This window comes from Eschrichtius robustus, chromosome 4 (assembly GCF_028021215.1).
Source record: "Eschrichtius robustus isolate mEscRob2 chromosome 4, mEscRob2.pri, whole genome shotgun sequence".
NCBI lineage: Eukaryota > Metazoa > Chordata > Mammalia > Artiodactyla > Eschrichtiidae > Eschrichtius > Eschrichtius robustus.
In genome coordinates this window covers 108,959,856-108,976,678 of record NC_090827.1, presented here as the reverse complement: position 1 = coordinate 108,976,678, position 16,823 = coordinate 108,959,856, and the positions used below count along the sequence as shown (strand labels likewise).

Below are 16,823 nucleotides of genomic sequence, written 5' to 3'. Positions count from 1 at the left end.
CCAAAAACAGCAGGTTACACTATCTTCGCAAGTGTACAATGAATATTCTCCAGGATAGATCACATCTTGGGTCACAAATCAAGCCTCTGTAAATTTAAGAAAATTGAAATCATATTAAGCATCTTTTCCGACCACAATGCTATGAGATTAGAAATCAATTACAAGGGATTTCCCTGGTGGCACAGTGATTAAGAATCCACCTCCAGTGCAGGGGACACAGGTTCAATCCCTGGTCCAGGAAGATCCCACATGCAGTGGAGCAACTAAGCTGAGCAACTACTGAGCCTGTGCTCTAGAGCCCGCGAGCCACAACTACTGAGCCCATGTGCCACAAACTGAAGCCTGTGCACCTAGAGACCATACTCTGCAACAAGAGAAGCCACCGCAATGAGAAGCCTGCACACCACAATGAAGAGTAGCCCCCACTCGCCGCAACTAGAGAAAGCCCACGCACAGCAACAAAGACCCAATGCAGCCTAAATAAATAAATAAATAAACTTTTAAAAAAATCAATTACAGGGAAAAAAACATAAAAAACATAAACACATGGAGGCTAAACAATATATTACTAAATAACGAAGAGATCACTGAAGAAATCAAAGAGGAAATCAAAAAATACCTAGAGACAAATAACAACAAAAACACGACAATCCAAAACCTATGGGATGCAGCAAAAGCAGTTCTAAGAGGGAAGTTTATAGCAATACAATCCTACCTCAAGAAACAAGAAAAGTCTCAAATAAACAACCTAACCTTACACCTAAAGGAACTAGAGAAAGAAGAACAAACAAAACCCAAAGTTAGCAGAAGGAAAGAAATGACACAGATGAGAGCAGAAATAAATGAAATAGAAACAAAGAAAACAACAGCAAAGATCAATAAAGCTAAAAGGTGGTTCTTTGAGAAGATAAACAAAATTGATAAACCTTTAGCCAGACTCATCAAGAAAAAGAGGGAGAGGACTCAAATCAATAAAATTAGAAATGAAAAAGGAGAAGTTACAATGGACACCACAGAAATACAAAGCATCCTAAGAGACTACTACAAGCAGCTCTATGCCAATAAAATGGAAAACCTGGAAGAAATGGACAAATTCTTAGAAAGGTATAACCTTCCAAGACTGAACAAGGAAGAAACAGAAACATGAACAGACCAATCACAAGTAATGAAATTGAAACTGTGATTAAAAATCTTCCAACAAACAAAAGTCCAGGACCAGATGGCTTCACAGGTGAATTCTATCAAACATTTAGAGAAGAGCTAAAACCCATCCTTCTCAAACTCTTCCAAAAAATTGCAGAGGGAGGAACACTCCCAAACTCATTCTACAGGGCCACCATCACCCTAATACCAAAACCAGACGAAGATACTGCAAAAGAATAAAATTACAGATCAATATCACTGATGAATATAGATGCAAAAATCCTCAACAGAATACTAGCAAACAGAATCCAGCAACACATTAAAAGGATCATACACCATGATCAAGTGGGATTTATCCCAGCGATGCAAGGATTCTTTAACATACCCAAATCAATCAATGTATACATCATATTAGCAAATTGAATAAAACCATATGATCATCTCAATAGATGCAGAAAAAGCTTTTGACAAAATTCAACACCCATTTATAATAAAAGCTCTCCAGAAAGTGGGCATAGAGGGAACCTACCTCAACATAATAAAGGCTATATATGACAAACCCACAGCAAACACCATTCTCAACGATGAAAAACTGAAAGCATTTCTTCTAAGATCAGGAACGAGACAAGGATGTCCACTCTGCCACTATTATTCAACATAGTTCTGGAAGTCCTAGCTGTGGCCATCAGAGAAGAAAAAGAAATAAAAGGAATCCAAATTGGAAAAGAAGAAGTAAAACTGCACTGTTTGCAGATGACGTGATACTATACATAGCGAATCCTAAAGATGCCACCAGAAAACTACTAGAGCTAATCAATGAACTTGGTAAAGTTACAGGATACAAAATTAATGCACAGAAATCTCTTGCATTCCTATACACTAACAACAAAAGATCAGAAAGAGAAATTAAGGAAACAATCCCATTCACCATTGCAACAAAAATAATAAAATACATACGAATAAACCTACCTAAGGAGGTAAAAGACCTGTACTCAGAAAACTATAAGACACTGATGAAAGAAATCAAAGATGACACAAACAGATGGAGAGATATACCATGTTCTTGGATTGGAAGAATCAATATTGTGAAAATGACTATTCTACCCAAAGAAATCTACAGATTCAATGCAATCCCTATCAAATTATCAATGGTTTTTTTTACAGAACTAGAGCAAAAAATCTGAAAATTTGTATGGAAACACAGAAGACCCAAATAGCCAAAGCAATCTTGAGGGAAAAAAAGGGAGCTGGAGGAATCAGACTCCCTGACTTCAGACTATACTACAAAGCTACAGTAATCAAGACAATATGGTACTGGCACAAAAATAGAAACATAGATCAATGGAACAGGATAGAAAGCCCAGAGATAAACCCCACGCACCTATGGTCAACTAATCTATGACAAAGCAGGCAAGGATATACAATGGAGAAAAGACAGTCTCTTCAATAAGTGGTGCTGGGAAAATTGGACAGCTACATGTAAAAGAATGAAATTAGAACACTCCCTAACACCATACACAAAAATAAACTCAAATGGATTAAAGACCTAAATATAAGACCGGACACTATAAAACTCTCAGAGGAAAACATAGGAAGAACACTCTTTGACATAAATCACAGCAGGATCTTTTTTGACCCACCTCCTAGAGTAATGGAAATAAAAACAAAAATAAACAAATGGGACCTAATTAAACTTAAAAGCTTTTGCAAAGCAAAGGAAACTATAAGCAAGACGAAAAGTCAGCCCTCAGAATGGGAGAAAATATTTGCAAACGAATAAATGGACAAAGGATTAATCTCCAAAATATATAAACACAACATGGAGCTCAATATTAAAAGAAAAAATAACCCAATCAAAAAATGGGCAGAAGACCTAAATAGACATTTCTCCAAAGAAGACACACAGATGGCCAAGAGACACGTGAAAAGCTGCTTAACCTCACTAATTAGAGAAATGCAAATCAAAACTACAATGAGGTATCACCTCACACCAGTTAAAATGGGCATCATCAGAAAATCTACAAACAACTAATGCTGGAGAGGGTGTGGAGAAAAGGGAACCCTCTTGCACTGTTGGTGGGAATGTAAACTGATCCAGCCACTATGGAGAACATCATGGTACTTCCTTAAAAAACTAAAAATAGAATTACCATATGACCCAGCAATCCCACTATTGGGCACATACCCAGAGAAAATCGTAATTCAAAAAGAGTCATGTACCACAATGTTCATTGCAGCACTATTTACAATAGCCAGGTCATGGAAGAAACCTAAATGCCCATCAACAGACAAATGGATAAAGAAGATGTGGTACATATATATAGTGGAATATTACTCAGCCATAAAATGGAATGAAATTGGGTCATTTGTAGAGATGTGGATGGACCGAGAGACTGTCATACAGAGTGAAGCAAGTCAGAAAAAGAAAAACAAATACCGTATATTAACGCATATATGTGGAATCTAGAAAAATGGTACAGATGAACCAGTTTGCAAGGCAGAAATAGAGACACAGATGTAGAGAACAAACGTATGGACCTCAAGGGGGAAAAGCAGGGGTGGGGTGGTGGTGGTGGGATGAATTGGGAGATTGGGATTGACATGTATACACTAATATGTGTAAAATAGATAACTAATAAGAACCTGCTGTTTAAAAATAAATAAATAAAATAAAATTCTTTTTTTAAATTTCCTAATAAAAAATGAGAAAAATAAAACAAAAACAAACAAAAAGAAAACTGGGCATATAATTAGAAAGTTAACTCCATTCAACAATATTCTCAAATTCCCCAATTCAGGGACTCTACCCATCTGTATAGCACAGGGAAAATACTCAGTATTTTGTAATAACCTAGAAGGGAAAAGAATCTGAAAACAAATACATATATTTATATATATATTATATATATATATATATATATAAATATAACTGAATCACTCTGCTGTACACCTGAAACTAACATAATATTGTATATCAACGATACTTCAATTAAAAAAAAATTTTCTTGCAAAAGATCCCTTCGGACGTACAAATCAACTAGAAATAGTTGCTCTGCCTTCCTGCATGCTGCCTGTTTCGAGAGAGCTATTTAAGAGGAAGGAGGCACTGTCCTGGGAGGTGAATGCTTTCTTCAGTCCCAGATTTATCAGGATGTCTTCAAAATGAAAAAAAACACGGGGCTGGCTTATCACGTAAACTAGAGCAGCTTGGTTACAGCACTAACTTCTGCTTATAGTGATGTGCTGGGCAAGCATTTTTGTTCTCTCTTTTCTGTTTTCTGGTTTTTGAATTTCATCGTTGTTGTTTCCAACTCATGCTCAACAGTTAAAACACAAGACATTTCTCATCAACCTAAAACACAATCAGCTGTTGTCCAAGACGCTACTTGCCTTATAAATATACAAATCACCAAGAGGGAGAGTGTAAAGTAGTTCTTGAGGGCGGCCCCATTTTTCTTCTGTCGCTGGTGCATTTCTCCACCACACTTGTTACAGCAACGACACAAACTAAAGACAAACCCCACCAGAGGCATCAGAATAATAAACAGCAATCCCAGGACAGCACAGATAATAATCCCGATCTCATAGTAGATAATCTGCAAGTCAAACAAAAGAAACAGCACATACTGTAACATAAAATTACATGTAGAACATTCCACAGTGTACACATTTCATGCTTTTTAAGCTATTTGCCATCATGACTTAAATCTTGAGGGGAGGGTGTGTGTGTGTGTGTCCATTTTGAAGATCCTTCTTGAAACAAAGGAAGCAGAGATCTGAGTTATCAGAGTATGGGATCAAGCAGTTACTACCTTCTTTCGACTTCCAGGAAAATATCCAAATTCAGGGTCAAGTTGCAAATGGTGTCATTTCAACCCCAAAGGTATTTTGTTTGTTTTTAAACGGCATGACAAATTTTGGCAGAAGTCCTTGCATAATGAATAATCTATACCAAGGATGTTTTTCACCAGAAAGATAGAACTAGTAATAGTTATTAAGGATTCAAAGTAGCCTGGATTGGATCAATTAATGACGAATTCATAGTTAGTTATGAAAGAATCTGGAATATATCTAAATTTAGAAAAAAAGGCTCAGACTTTCCAAATCAGACATGTTACTCACAGGCCACTCAGTTTCCCCACCCATGTACTGGGAATAAAATACGTACCCTATAAGGTCCTTGTGAACATTGCAGATAATGTATGATTAGTGATAAGGTGCCATGGGAAGTACCTGGCGTGGAGCAGACACTTGCTAAGTGCCCCTTTCAGGCTGGTGAGGCTGGGCTCAGCAGCCTAAGTCTCAGATAGTTCCTAGGTTCCTAGGAACTAGCACAATAGCTAGACACAATCATGTGACCTAAACCTATTTTCATAATCACTGACGGCTTTATTCCAGGCTAAATAAAAATTAATGCAACAGGATGATAAAACTTGTTCTCATTCCAATTCATGTATGCAGTTACTCACATTTCCATAAAGCAAGACACTTTAAAAGAATGGCAGAAAATTACAGGTTGGCGGTTTGCAACCTGTAGTGGTTTGTAATGGACCAGCTAGATAGCAATACATTCTGAAGCCAAGCTGAGCAAAGGAAAACAAAACCCAAGCCTTGTTCCTAGAAGCAAATGTGATGTCTTAGGAGAGAGCACTGAACTTGGAGTCAGAGGACCTGCTTTAAATCTCAGCAGGGGCGGCTTTTAATTCTCTAAACTAGGAAATGTTACATTAGCATTAATGTCATCAGCATATTGTGAGGGACAGATAATTAAGTGAGTTAATGTGTAAACAACAAGCAAAGTGCCCAGCACACAGCAAATGTTCAATCAGTATTAGCTAACTCGTGGGCAAACGCTTATGAGTATTAAGCTAGGTGCACATGGCACTTGAATATTATCTACTTCCATATTAAGGTTAAAATGCTAAAAAGAAAAAAAGTGATTGCAATTTTGATGCAGGCTTCCTAAGCTAAGCTGGACATCACGGCCATGAAAAGTCGTTATTTGCTGGTGTGTAACTCACCCTTGAAGACTCACATCATTGGCCAACTGAGAAACCAGCTCCAGACACTCCAAATTCTTACTTATTTTGCTATCTTTCTCAGCAAATATTCTAAGTTGTTACTATTTTTAGAAATTGTTTCTGGGAATTTCCTGGTGGTCCAGTGGTTAGGACTCCACGCTTCCACTGCAGGGGGCATGGGTTTGATCCCTGGTCGGGAAACTAAGATCCTGCAAGCTGCATGGCGCAGCCAAAAAAAAAAAAAAATTGTAACACTGAACCCCAAACCCAGGAGAGAAGGTGTACTGAAACGTTTTTAATGCACTATCTTTAGCTCCAAATACAAATTTTATATTTTGTATATAAGCTTTCCAATGTCACTACTAAATATTAGGTTAAACAGTATCAGGAACAAGATTATGTCATTTCCAGAGTTCACGTCTACACTTAAAAGTCTGGCCAAGATCTGGCAAGAACCTAAATTATTTCCTGATATACCAAGATCTCCGGAGTGCTTTGTGGATTGTGTTGAAGAGAAGCTCAAGATTTAAATTTGCAGATGGGTTGCTATTCTTTCGTGGACTACAAAAGCTGAAAGAGAAGATGGAAGATGATGGCAGAAACAAAAAGGAAACAATTTAAAAATCATCACAGTGGAGATGACAGTGAACAGAAAGTTCTGGCAAAAGCGTCACACCACTCGCGGGCTTTAGACAGAGCAACATGAAACAGCAAGTGAGGACTTTACCTTCAGAATCAAGACTACATTTTCTGGCTGAGGACGTCAAAGCGGTTGCAGAGTTTGTGCAAGCAGAGGCAGCATGCATCAAGAAAACAGAAAACATTACTGGAGTGATTAACCACAACTGAGACCATTAATATCCCACACAGAGGAAATCAAGGGAGAGGAGGATGACACAAGACAGGAACATAAAAGGAGCATTTATTAGACAAACAGTGTTTTGGGTACAGTCAAGCTCTAGGGCTCACATTTGGATTTACATTGGATTTCTTGAAAGGTTCTTAATCAGTATGCTAATCAATTATGGACAAGGGGAGCTAGAGGGAAAGTTACAAATGCTTAACACACTAACCACAATCACATGGTCTCCATGAAACAGAGAATCAGTGGCTGCCTAGAACCCCAGAGCCCAAGGCACCAACTTCCAAGTGCCCTTTCTAAAATGACAATCTTATGGTATCATTCCCTTGTTTAACAGCATTCCATGGATTCCCACCATGTCTAATTCAAACTCCTCCACGTGGTCCTATGTTATTTAATTCTGGTTTCATGTCCCCATTCTTCTTGACCACTCTAGTCCCAGAAAGCATCATGGTCTCTCTCCCTTTCCTCACTTTGGGTTCCCTCTTGCTTGAACCTTATTCCCATCACGCTTCCCCTGATGAAACTCAAGTCTGAGTTTGGATGTTGCTTTCTCCAGGAAGTCTGTCTTGATAACAACGTCTGGGTTTGCTGTACATCCCTCCTTCATGATGCCATGCAGTCCTATACTTGCCCTTTCACAGTGCTTACCTCATTTGCTCAATTTATAAGACTATCCTTCTTTTTGGAAGAGGGAAGTGACATATGTATGAAGAGGGACAAAGTCATTATTGTTGTTATAGTTGACTTAAAATGTCCTCATGTGGTTAAATAAAATTATGTGGCTCCATGGTGTTCTCCAGATGACGTTTTTCAAGTTGTCTGGTCCAGGAAATCCAAGTTTGGAAGCCATTGCCTTAGCTGGCAGATTTTCACAGGTGCGGAAGAACAATGTTTGTGATGTTAATAACCTTTAAAGGAGGCATCATCTGAAATGTTGGGATGGGCAGTTCAGATACACATGCCCCTGGGGACCCACAGGGCATCTTGAATGACACCAGCCTCCCTTCCTGGGTCCGGGCCCCACAGGCTTGTTACCTCCCAACCTCACTAATCATAAGCTCCTCACAGCGTGTGTTAAAAACACTGACTTCAGGCCCCTCCCCTGGAGAAGTAACAGGAGATATGGGTAAGACCAGGAATCTGTCTTTAAAACAAGCCCCGTGTCATGATTATGATTAAGTGCCTTTTCAGTCTTGGTGTATAGATACCTCAGCTCTCTCACCTTCCCATGGGCTAATTCCCACACAGATGTCTTCGGCGTCTATCACAGCTCCTCTACAGGATGGAGCTCTGCTGCCCCCTGTGGCGGGTGGCGGAATGATACACCCTCTACAGGCGGCCCTCCCTCCGCTGTGTCACCTCCCACTTCACAGCCAGGGTTCCCTGCACCTCCCAAATAAGTGACTTGCCCTGGAGTCCTTGACTCAGGGTCTGCTTCTGGGACTCTGACCAAACACACCCAGCATTCATCTCCCTAAAGCCAATCAGAAAGCTCCCTTCCCAAGGAGCCCTGGCTTCTTTGGTGTCTTTGCTTAACCAAATCCCTCTTCCCTGGATAACTGGAAAACATGACCCAATTCCACACCTAGGGTAGGATTCCGTTCATTCCTGTGGGCCCAGTTCTGGCTCCTTTCTCTACACCAGCTCCACCCAAACGGTTTTTATCCATTTGTAAAGACACCTGAGGTGGAGAGGAAATCAGGAAGTAGGGGGGTCCCCAAGTTTACAGGAACTCCAAGTCTAATATCAAGCCAACCATAAAGGACTTGTCCAACTAAGAGTCCTGCCACGGATGGTGGCAGCCAACTCTGGCTCATGCTTGTCAGGCTGCCCAGAGTCACCTCAGAGTCTGAGGACCTGGCCCTCTGAGGCTTGGGCCCAGATGAGAGAGCCCAGCCTCTCACGCCCAACCCATTCCTTGGCAGAGCGAACTGGCATTCAGGCTGGGCTGCTAATGGCATGCAAATTTTCAAGATAAATATAAAAGCAAAGGTCATTTTCTTCTGCCCAGGGAAGCAGGCACACATGGGCAATCACGTTTGGAAGATATAAATGAAGCCAGTGGCACTGAAGAATGAAAATGCTTTCTATGGTAGGAGGGAAGGTGTAGGCACTAGCGTGTATCTGGCTCATCCTCTTTTATACACATAAATGGCCTTGAGATGAGAACTTCCTCTTTGGCTTCTGCATTCACTTTTCCCTTAAGCATCATTTTGTTGCAAATTGAGAATATGCGACCACCGTTCCCACCACTGGGCAAGAGTTCACTGCCTTCACACCCGTTGGAGACACTGTCATTCACATTTGTTGTGCTGGCCATTAAATAAATAAAAGTCCACTGGTACCTTTATTGTTGTCTTGATAACTACCTTTGTACCAGGAAGGGATAGAACGAATCGTCTGACCCTGCAGGACTAATAGCTTGACACACAGATTCAACTAATTTTTATTATCCTAACATTCAATGCAAAAACATTCGTCTGTTGATTTCATTGGCAACCGACATTCATCATAGGCCAAAATCGAAATAACACACTGTTCTGTTTAGGTAAGTTAACCTCGTGGATGCAAACAGAGTGAATTAACAGCACCTTAACCCTAACCCTAACCCTAACCTTGGTGTTAAGTAGAGACATGAAAGGTGCCTGGATACTTTCTGACAATACTGTCCACTCATCTGAGTGAGGCCTTCAAGGCCCTCCCCTGATCTGGCCCCAGCTCACCGGCTCCATCCCTCTGCTTCCTCCTCTCACGCCTCATCCTCTGCTCACGTGGTCCCCACAGCTTGGAACGCCTGCAAAGCTGCCTCCCCACCTGTTCCAGCCCTGCTTATCTTTTTAACAACAAGCCCCCAAATCACTTCCTTGTGGAAGAGCTCTGGTAAGAATTAATTCTTTTTCTTCTACAAGTATGCATGTGTATGTTAAAAGTACACATGCCTGTTTCTAGGGATGTTCAAACCATTCCATTTAGCTAAGGGGTTCTCATCCCTTGTCTAAAAAAAGTAGCATAAGACTTCCCTTAAGGAAATTTTAGTTTTTCAATAACATATAGCTTGAAAGGTGAATGTTTCTTCAAATGCTACTTTTGAAATTTCTGCTGTAGTTCAAATGGGATTTATGAGGCATTTCAATACTCCATAAAGCTTCTTAGTCAAGAAAGGTCACTCAATTCACAGGTAAAACAACTGGTTGTTTAAAGATCTACTTTCAAGTCAGCCAAAGTTTTGCTCATATTTATTTTTTGCTAACAAATTCATCAATCAAAATTACCTTCTCATAATCCGTTGAGAGGTCAAACTTCTTCTGGACAACTTTTCTTAAAATATCTGGGGAAAAAAGCCACAAAACAATGGCACGATTACTTTTTCAGTAAAAATATAAAATGCATATTTAGAAAATAAAGGTCTATATGTGCTCACAAATTATTGAACCTCAATATAGTATTCTTATACTTTTATTCCTCTTTCTTAACGTAGGTAAATAATTGACCTAATGAGGCTCTAACCAGAAGCAAAGAATGGAGAACAAATATTTTCGACCTACGATTTTGCCAGTGGCAACATTAGAGGGTTGCCATCTTTAAGAGTTTTCATTTTCAAACAAAACACCTTAATGTTTACCAGCAAACTACATATACCTCATTAACAGTCACTAATAAAATGTTACACTGATATTGCTAATTCATTTTTGTCAATAAATCAAGTTTAATTAATTATGATTTATTAAATTTCCAACACCGCCACACCCATATGTTGATTCTGGCTGCTCAGCCATACAAACTACGAGAGCAGAGCGACAGAAACCATATGGTCTCCAAAGCCTCCAATCTTTATTATCTGGCCCTTCACAGAAAAAGTCTGCCCTCCTGGTCTATGTGAACATGTCGACAGGACACTGAATCACAAGGTTTAAAGTTTTGATGTGACCGGTGTGCATGATTTTTGCTGGTTAATTTATGTAAGCCAAGTTGGACTTAACAGCACCACCACTAGCCACAGGAAATAAGGAATCTCTAAACTCTAAATGTGATTTTTCTTTTAAGTTGGAAAATGCATTAACATTTGCATGCAGATTAGGAACATCAGATTTCCTTAGGGAATTGACTCCATTTATCCCTAATGTTTTTTTCCCCACAGCCCATGAAATTGCTTTCTTAATTATTTGGAACCACAAATGCAATTTATTCTTTAATACTTCTCCTTTTACATAATATTTTACAAATGAAAGGAATCTTACAATTAACCTAATCCAAGAGCTCTTAACATGAGATGTCTCTCTCCGTCTCCAAGCAGTGCACGAAAACCCCAAAATGCTAAGCAAAACCGAATTTTTCTGTGTATGCTCATTTGGGGCGTTTTAAAATTCTCACATAGGTCAGGAGCCACCTCGTATCCTGATTCCCCCATCTAGTAATGATATAGCATAGCTGATGGCCAGATAGGGAGGGTGACTTGTCTAAAATCAGTGATCTGTGAGGCCAGACCCAGGCCCAGGTCTTCCTTCCCCTGGTGCGAGGTCCTTCCCACACTGCACATTGTCTTCTGCCCCAGGAATGAGCTTCTGGAATGCTAGGACTGTATCCCGTATAAGCACTTCCAAAGTATACTACTGGGGGTCGCAAATGAAACCCCACAGTGAACGCTTTTTTAAAGCAAAGACATTCACATGTACAGGCCAGGAAATAAAGCAAGCCACTTCCCCACAGGGCCTTCTGGAAAACAACTTTCCACCTGCACAGAGCAGATAGATACATGGAGCAGACCTGTAAAGGATGTGCTGCAGGAACAGAGATTTTCAAACTGGTAGGAAACCCTGGGAACCCTAGAGTTTCTCCAAGGTACTTTGGGGGCAACCCAGGATCACAGGTGTTCTCCGGCCTTGAACCAGTCTCTTTGCTTTAGTCTGCTGCACACACGTAACAGGCGTTGCTCTAGTAGAGCTCTGTGGAGGTGAGCCAATGCCAGAGAACATGGCTTGTGTACCCATGGCAACCTCTGGGAAACAGTGACATTCGTCTCTGCCAAACAGATGCCCCCATCAGTTTGCTTGAAGACCCAGCCCCTCCTGAGTCCTTCTGTGATGCTGGTGGCCCTGGGTGTCCCAGGCATGGTCCCAGCTACATCCAACGACAACACTCACTGGCAGTTGATCCCTGTCCTTTGGCTGCCAGCTGGCCCTGACCCTCTGGCAAAACTGATCCTTGCTGTACTGGCTAAAAACCCATCCCAAGACTTTGGAGCAGAGATGTTCTCCCTTCCCGTGGTTTAGAGTAGCACTGTCTTACAGAAATCTATCTCAAGCCACATAAGTAATTTCAAATTTTCTAGTAGTTCCATTTAAAAACATGATTAATTTAAAATTAATTTTAATATGTTTTACTTACTCCGAATATATGCAAAGTAGTGTCATTTCAAGATATCATCAGTGTAAATATTAATGAGCTATTTACAGTCTTATTTTCATACTAAGAGTTCAGAAGCCGGTGTCAATGCCCTTTAGTTCAGACAAGCTACAGTTCAAGTGCTCCATGGCCACACGTGGTTAGTGGCTCCTGCACTGGACAGCACAGGCTCAGAGGCGGCAGGTCACCCTGCCCACTCTCACCCCGGAGCAATTCCATTTCCCCCAAAGCCCCAAGGCCTCTATCCGTTTCCTTATTGCCCCCTCCGTCCCAGCATCCCCTGTCACAAAAACACAGAATGGGCGTCCTTCATGCTCAGGACCACAATATCCATTTTTCCCTTGGCTTCCCTGTGTATCTCTAATTAAGCGGCTCTTAATCAGGGTGAGTGAACATCAGAGAAGCCTGTACAACACAACCCAAGCATCTTTACTTGACAAGCCCCGACATTAACCTTCTGCTGCTCACACCTCATCCGGGAGCCCATGGGACCCCACACTAGGAAATTCTATCTCAGATCTACTTGGTTCACTGCTGATGAGAACTTTGAATCCATTATGGTCCATCTCAGAAAGCATGTGGAAGAACCGGGGTCTCACTTCTGCCCCACACTTTTCATGGTTCCCAAGTGTCACACTCGTTCTACTGCATCCAGTCCTTTGTCTTTGTCTTTCCTGGCCAGCTCATAAAAGGCTTCTGGTGGAAACCATCTCGGCCTCTGGATCGCCTGCATCCTCATGTTGGAGGGGGCCATGGACAGGATGTGACCACTGGCTGGCCTGCGAGCTGGACCCAGACACTCAGAAGCTGCTCACCCCTCCCCTGACCTTGGAACGTCCATTCTGCCCACCCATCCCACACTAGGAGCTGGGTTCAAGGATGCAGTCTTGAGAGAGTAATGTGTAGTTGAGACCATCTGAATGGTCTACATAACTGAATCCAGTTGAGACCACTACATAAACGTTTAAGATTCAGGCAGGTGGGTGCGGAGATCTACTCATCTTGCAGCTGCTCAAGACAAGCCTTGTAAGTAAGTTCCCTTCCTTCTTAAACCTGCCACGGTCCCATCTGGAGGGGTCTGCCTCTTTCTCAGTCCCTCCTTGCCCCCACGTTTCAGGTTTCACTTGGGTCCCTCCTAAGGCTTTGAAGCAACCCCTCAGCAAGGTCCAGGGCTCCATGGATGCTGCACAAACACAATACTTCTTTACCAAAAAAAAAAAAAAAAAACAAAAAAAAACTGCTGCTTCCACTCCATAGATCAGACAGGACCCCTGAATTCTGTGACTAGTTCCTTGTATTGCCCGGTGGGTATTAGCCATTAACACGCAGGTGGCACAGAGCCCCAAACAGAGAACACGCAAACTGGAAACCTCGGCTTAGCCTTGGTGCTCACCAAAGATGACCATAACGTGACCAACACCAGCTCTGAGAGCTTCCGAATGAACAGATCCTACCCTAATATTCTCCACTGTGTCTACCTGCTTCTTCTCAGCCCTGAGAAGGCGTGCACAGCTCAAAGCAGGTTGTAAAATGATGTCATGATGGCAGTGGGTTCTGTTTGTTGCACGAATCCTGGTGACTTAAACCTGACCCAGTCTTCGGGTCATTCAACAATATTCAACCACCATATTAAGCGCCTACAGGATGCCAGGTGCTGTGATCGTAATAGAAAGGAGTAAGACCTCTTGCTTGAGAAACCACGGTCTTCTCCTGCCCTCCATGAGACTTCAGTGTGGACAATAGTGACCACTTTGTCCTTCCAGAGCTGAGGGAGGATCTGCTGAGATGGGGTCTGAAAGGCACCGAGCACCAGACTGGACGGCTCCAGGAGGCCGGTGAGTTCTCCTTGCCCTGAGCTCGGAGGCCGGCCTGGCCACCTTTTTCATGCCCTGCTTCATTTCTCACTATATCTTTCCATGCTCTTTTCCATAACATAATAGTTGCCTCTTAAGGTACAGCAGTGGGAGGGAAATATGTAAGCAGGCAGATGAGAAAGCTTTTTTCATGGTAGAGGACTGTTTCTCAGCATCTGACTCTGTGGGTCTTCCTGGAATGACAGGGACCGTCCGCCTCTCTGTGCTCAGCCCCTAGACCTTACAGTGTCTTCTTATCCGGGACTTACTTTAAATTTCATGTGATGATGGAAATTAAGAAATGTTGCAGCAAGAGCGAATTCTGACCCCTTGGTTATACCACCAGGTTACAAAGTAGGTTGGTTTTGTTTTTGGCTCTTCGTGTGTGTGTGTGTGTGTGTGTGTGTGTGTGTGTGTGTGTGTGTGTAACTTCTCTATGAGTTTTTTGATGTCTGAAGCTACACAAGCAACATAAAATAAGAAAAGTGCCTTGTGCAGGATCCATCTATAACAGACCCATCTTCCTCATCTTTGACAAGATATTTGTTTCCTAACTGGTTTCTTTTAATACATATGTAGGTTCTGAACCAAGCCAGGCAAAGTGCAAGTTCACTTTTGGAATGTTGTCTCATAAAATGGATAGAGAACTTGAAAACCCCAGTTGTTGGCAGGTGATTTATCAGATTTGTGACAAACTTAAGTGCTCCTGGAAAGACTTTGCTGATAATATCTATTTGACAACTTAATTAAGTTAGGTCTCTTAATTTAAAAATGTACCACGGGGCTTCTCTGGTGGTGCAGTGGTTAAGAATCTGCCTGCCAATGCAGGGGACACGGCTTTGATCCCTAGTCCGGGAAGATCCACATGATGCAGAGAAATTAAGCCTGTGTGCCACAACTACCGAGCCTGCGCTCTGGAGCCCGTGCTCCGCAACAAGAGAAGCCACCGCAACGAAGAGTAGCCCCCGCTTACTGCAACTAGAGAGAGTCCACGCGCAGCGAAGAAGACCCAACGCAGCCAGAAAAAAAAATGTATCACACTTTTCATCTTCTAAATTGTGTTCCTGCCATTTACTGGGAACAGAATCTCCCAAAAGTGCGAAACTATATTAAAAAGCATTTTGATAAAGATATTTTTATTTCTGATATAAAATAGGCATTTAGTATGTGGTAAATCACTCTACTATATGTAAAACAATATTATTGTAATGTAGTTCTTGCTAAAATATTATGTAATGTTAATTTTGTTCACAGTTGTTCATTTTTCTGCCAAAAGTACTCTAATTTTAGGAAGTTTTGTTTTAAAAGGCTTTTAGAAAAGCCTTTTAGTCAAGTCTTATATTCAGGTTATTTTAATTTCTACCTGATGTTTTCTAGTTTCTTTGACCAGATGCAACAATATAGGATTATTAACATTAAACCTAAAATTAAGTTATAGACTTAGAAGCATTATGGTGTAAGCATTAAAATTAGGAGAGTAAAATGTTCAGAACAGGTTTTTCCTTTCTTTTCTTTTTTTTTTAATTATTTATTTATTTATTTGGCTGCGCTCAGTCTTAGTTGCGGTGGGCATGTGGGATCTAGTTCCCTGACCGGGGAACGAACCCGGGCCCCCTGCATTGGGAGAGAGGAGTCTCAACCACTGGACCACCAGGGAAGTCCCCAGGTTTTTCTTTATGAACAAACGTTAGAGGGTGAATCATTTTTTTTTCCTAGATGTCAGGTTAAATTTGTTATTGTACTGAGAACTCATTAATAAAAAATTACCCACACACGGAGTTAGCCCTCTTGGGCACTTAAAGTATTTACCTGCAAATGTGATTAACTAAGAGCATAAATAGTGTTGTGTCCCCCTGTGGAGACGCCCACAGGGTCCCCCACTGACCCCCAGTGGCACTCTTTTATACTCACAAGGTCTGGGGGTCTCTGTACTAAGAATGACTTAATCTGTTAATTTGTGCATTAAATCAACACTGGTCAAAGTGAAAGAGATTATTCACATTTTTACTAAAGCTATTAGTTTTATAAGTAGAATAAAATGATATTCAAGTTCAATTTAAAGTCCTACCAACACTGGATTTCTAAATACATAACTTTAGTAAATTAAACATTACTTAAAACATAACTTTAATTGTTTCTTTCCAGGCACAAAAGACTTCCGTCTACACCAAATTCCTGAGAGGATGAGGGGCAGGGAGGCAAACCAAGTGGAATGCCTGACAAGTCCTGATAAAACACAAACTTAGTTTGAAAAGTGTGAACTTCTTGGATGTGCTGGCATGACACCGGGTGTGGAAGAGCTAGTGGCATTTTGCCCTGAGAAGGGTGTTTAGGGCAGTGCTCAGTATGTTACACTAACCTGAAAATGTTGGCGTCTGTCCTTCACCTCCACCCTTGTACCGCACACGCTTCACTGCTCTGCCCTCTCAAGTTCTTCAGCCTGTGGCACCAAATGAGTGCTCAGCAGAACCATGTGTGGCCTCAGTTTCCTTGGCCCACTGCTTGATTCCCCAGCCCCCCTGCAGTTAGGTGGGGGCC

The 16,823-nt window shown here is 41.4% G+C and overlaps 1 protein-coding gene across 1 annotated transcript in view; it reads right to left on the bottom strand.

The window, feature by feature from the left end:
* PROM1 (prominin 1) overlaps positions 1–16,823 on the bottom strand; it is a 94,891-nt gene that overhangs the window by 54,973 nt on the left and 23,095 nt on the right. The window contains exons 3-4 of the mRNA XM_068542270.1: positions 10,302–10,357; positions 4,534–4,739 (exon numbers count right to left, since the gene is read on the bottom strand). Of these exons, the coding sequence (XP_068398371.1) occupies positions 4,534–4,739; positions 10,302–10,357 (262 nt within the window). The remainder of the gene's footprint in view (positions 1–4,533; positions 4,740–10,301; positions 10,358–16,823) is intronic.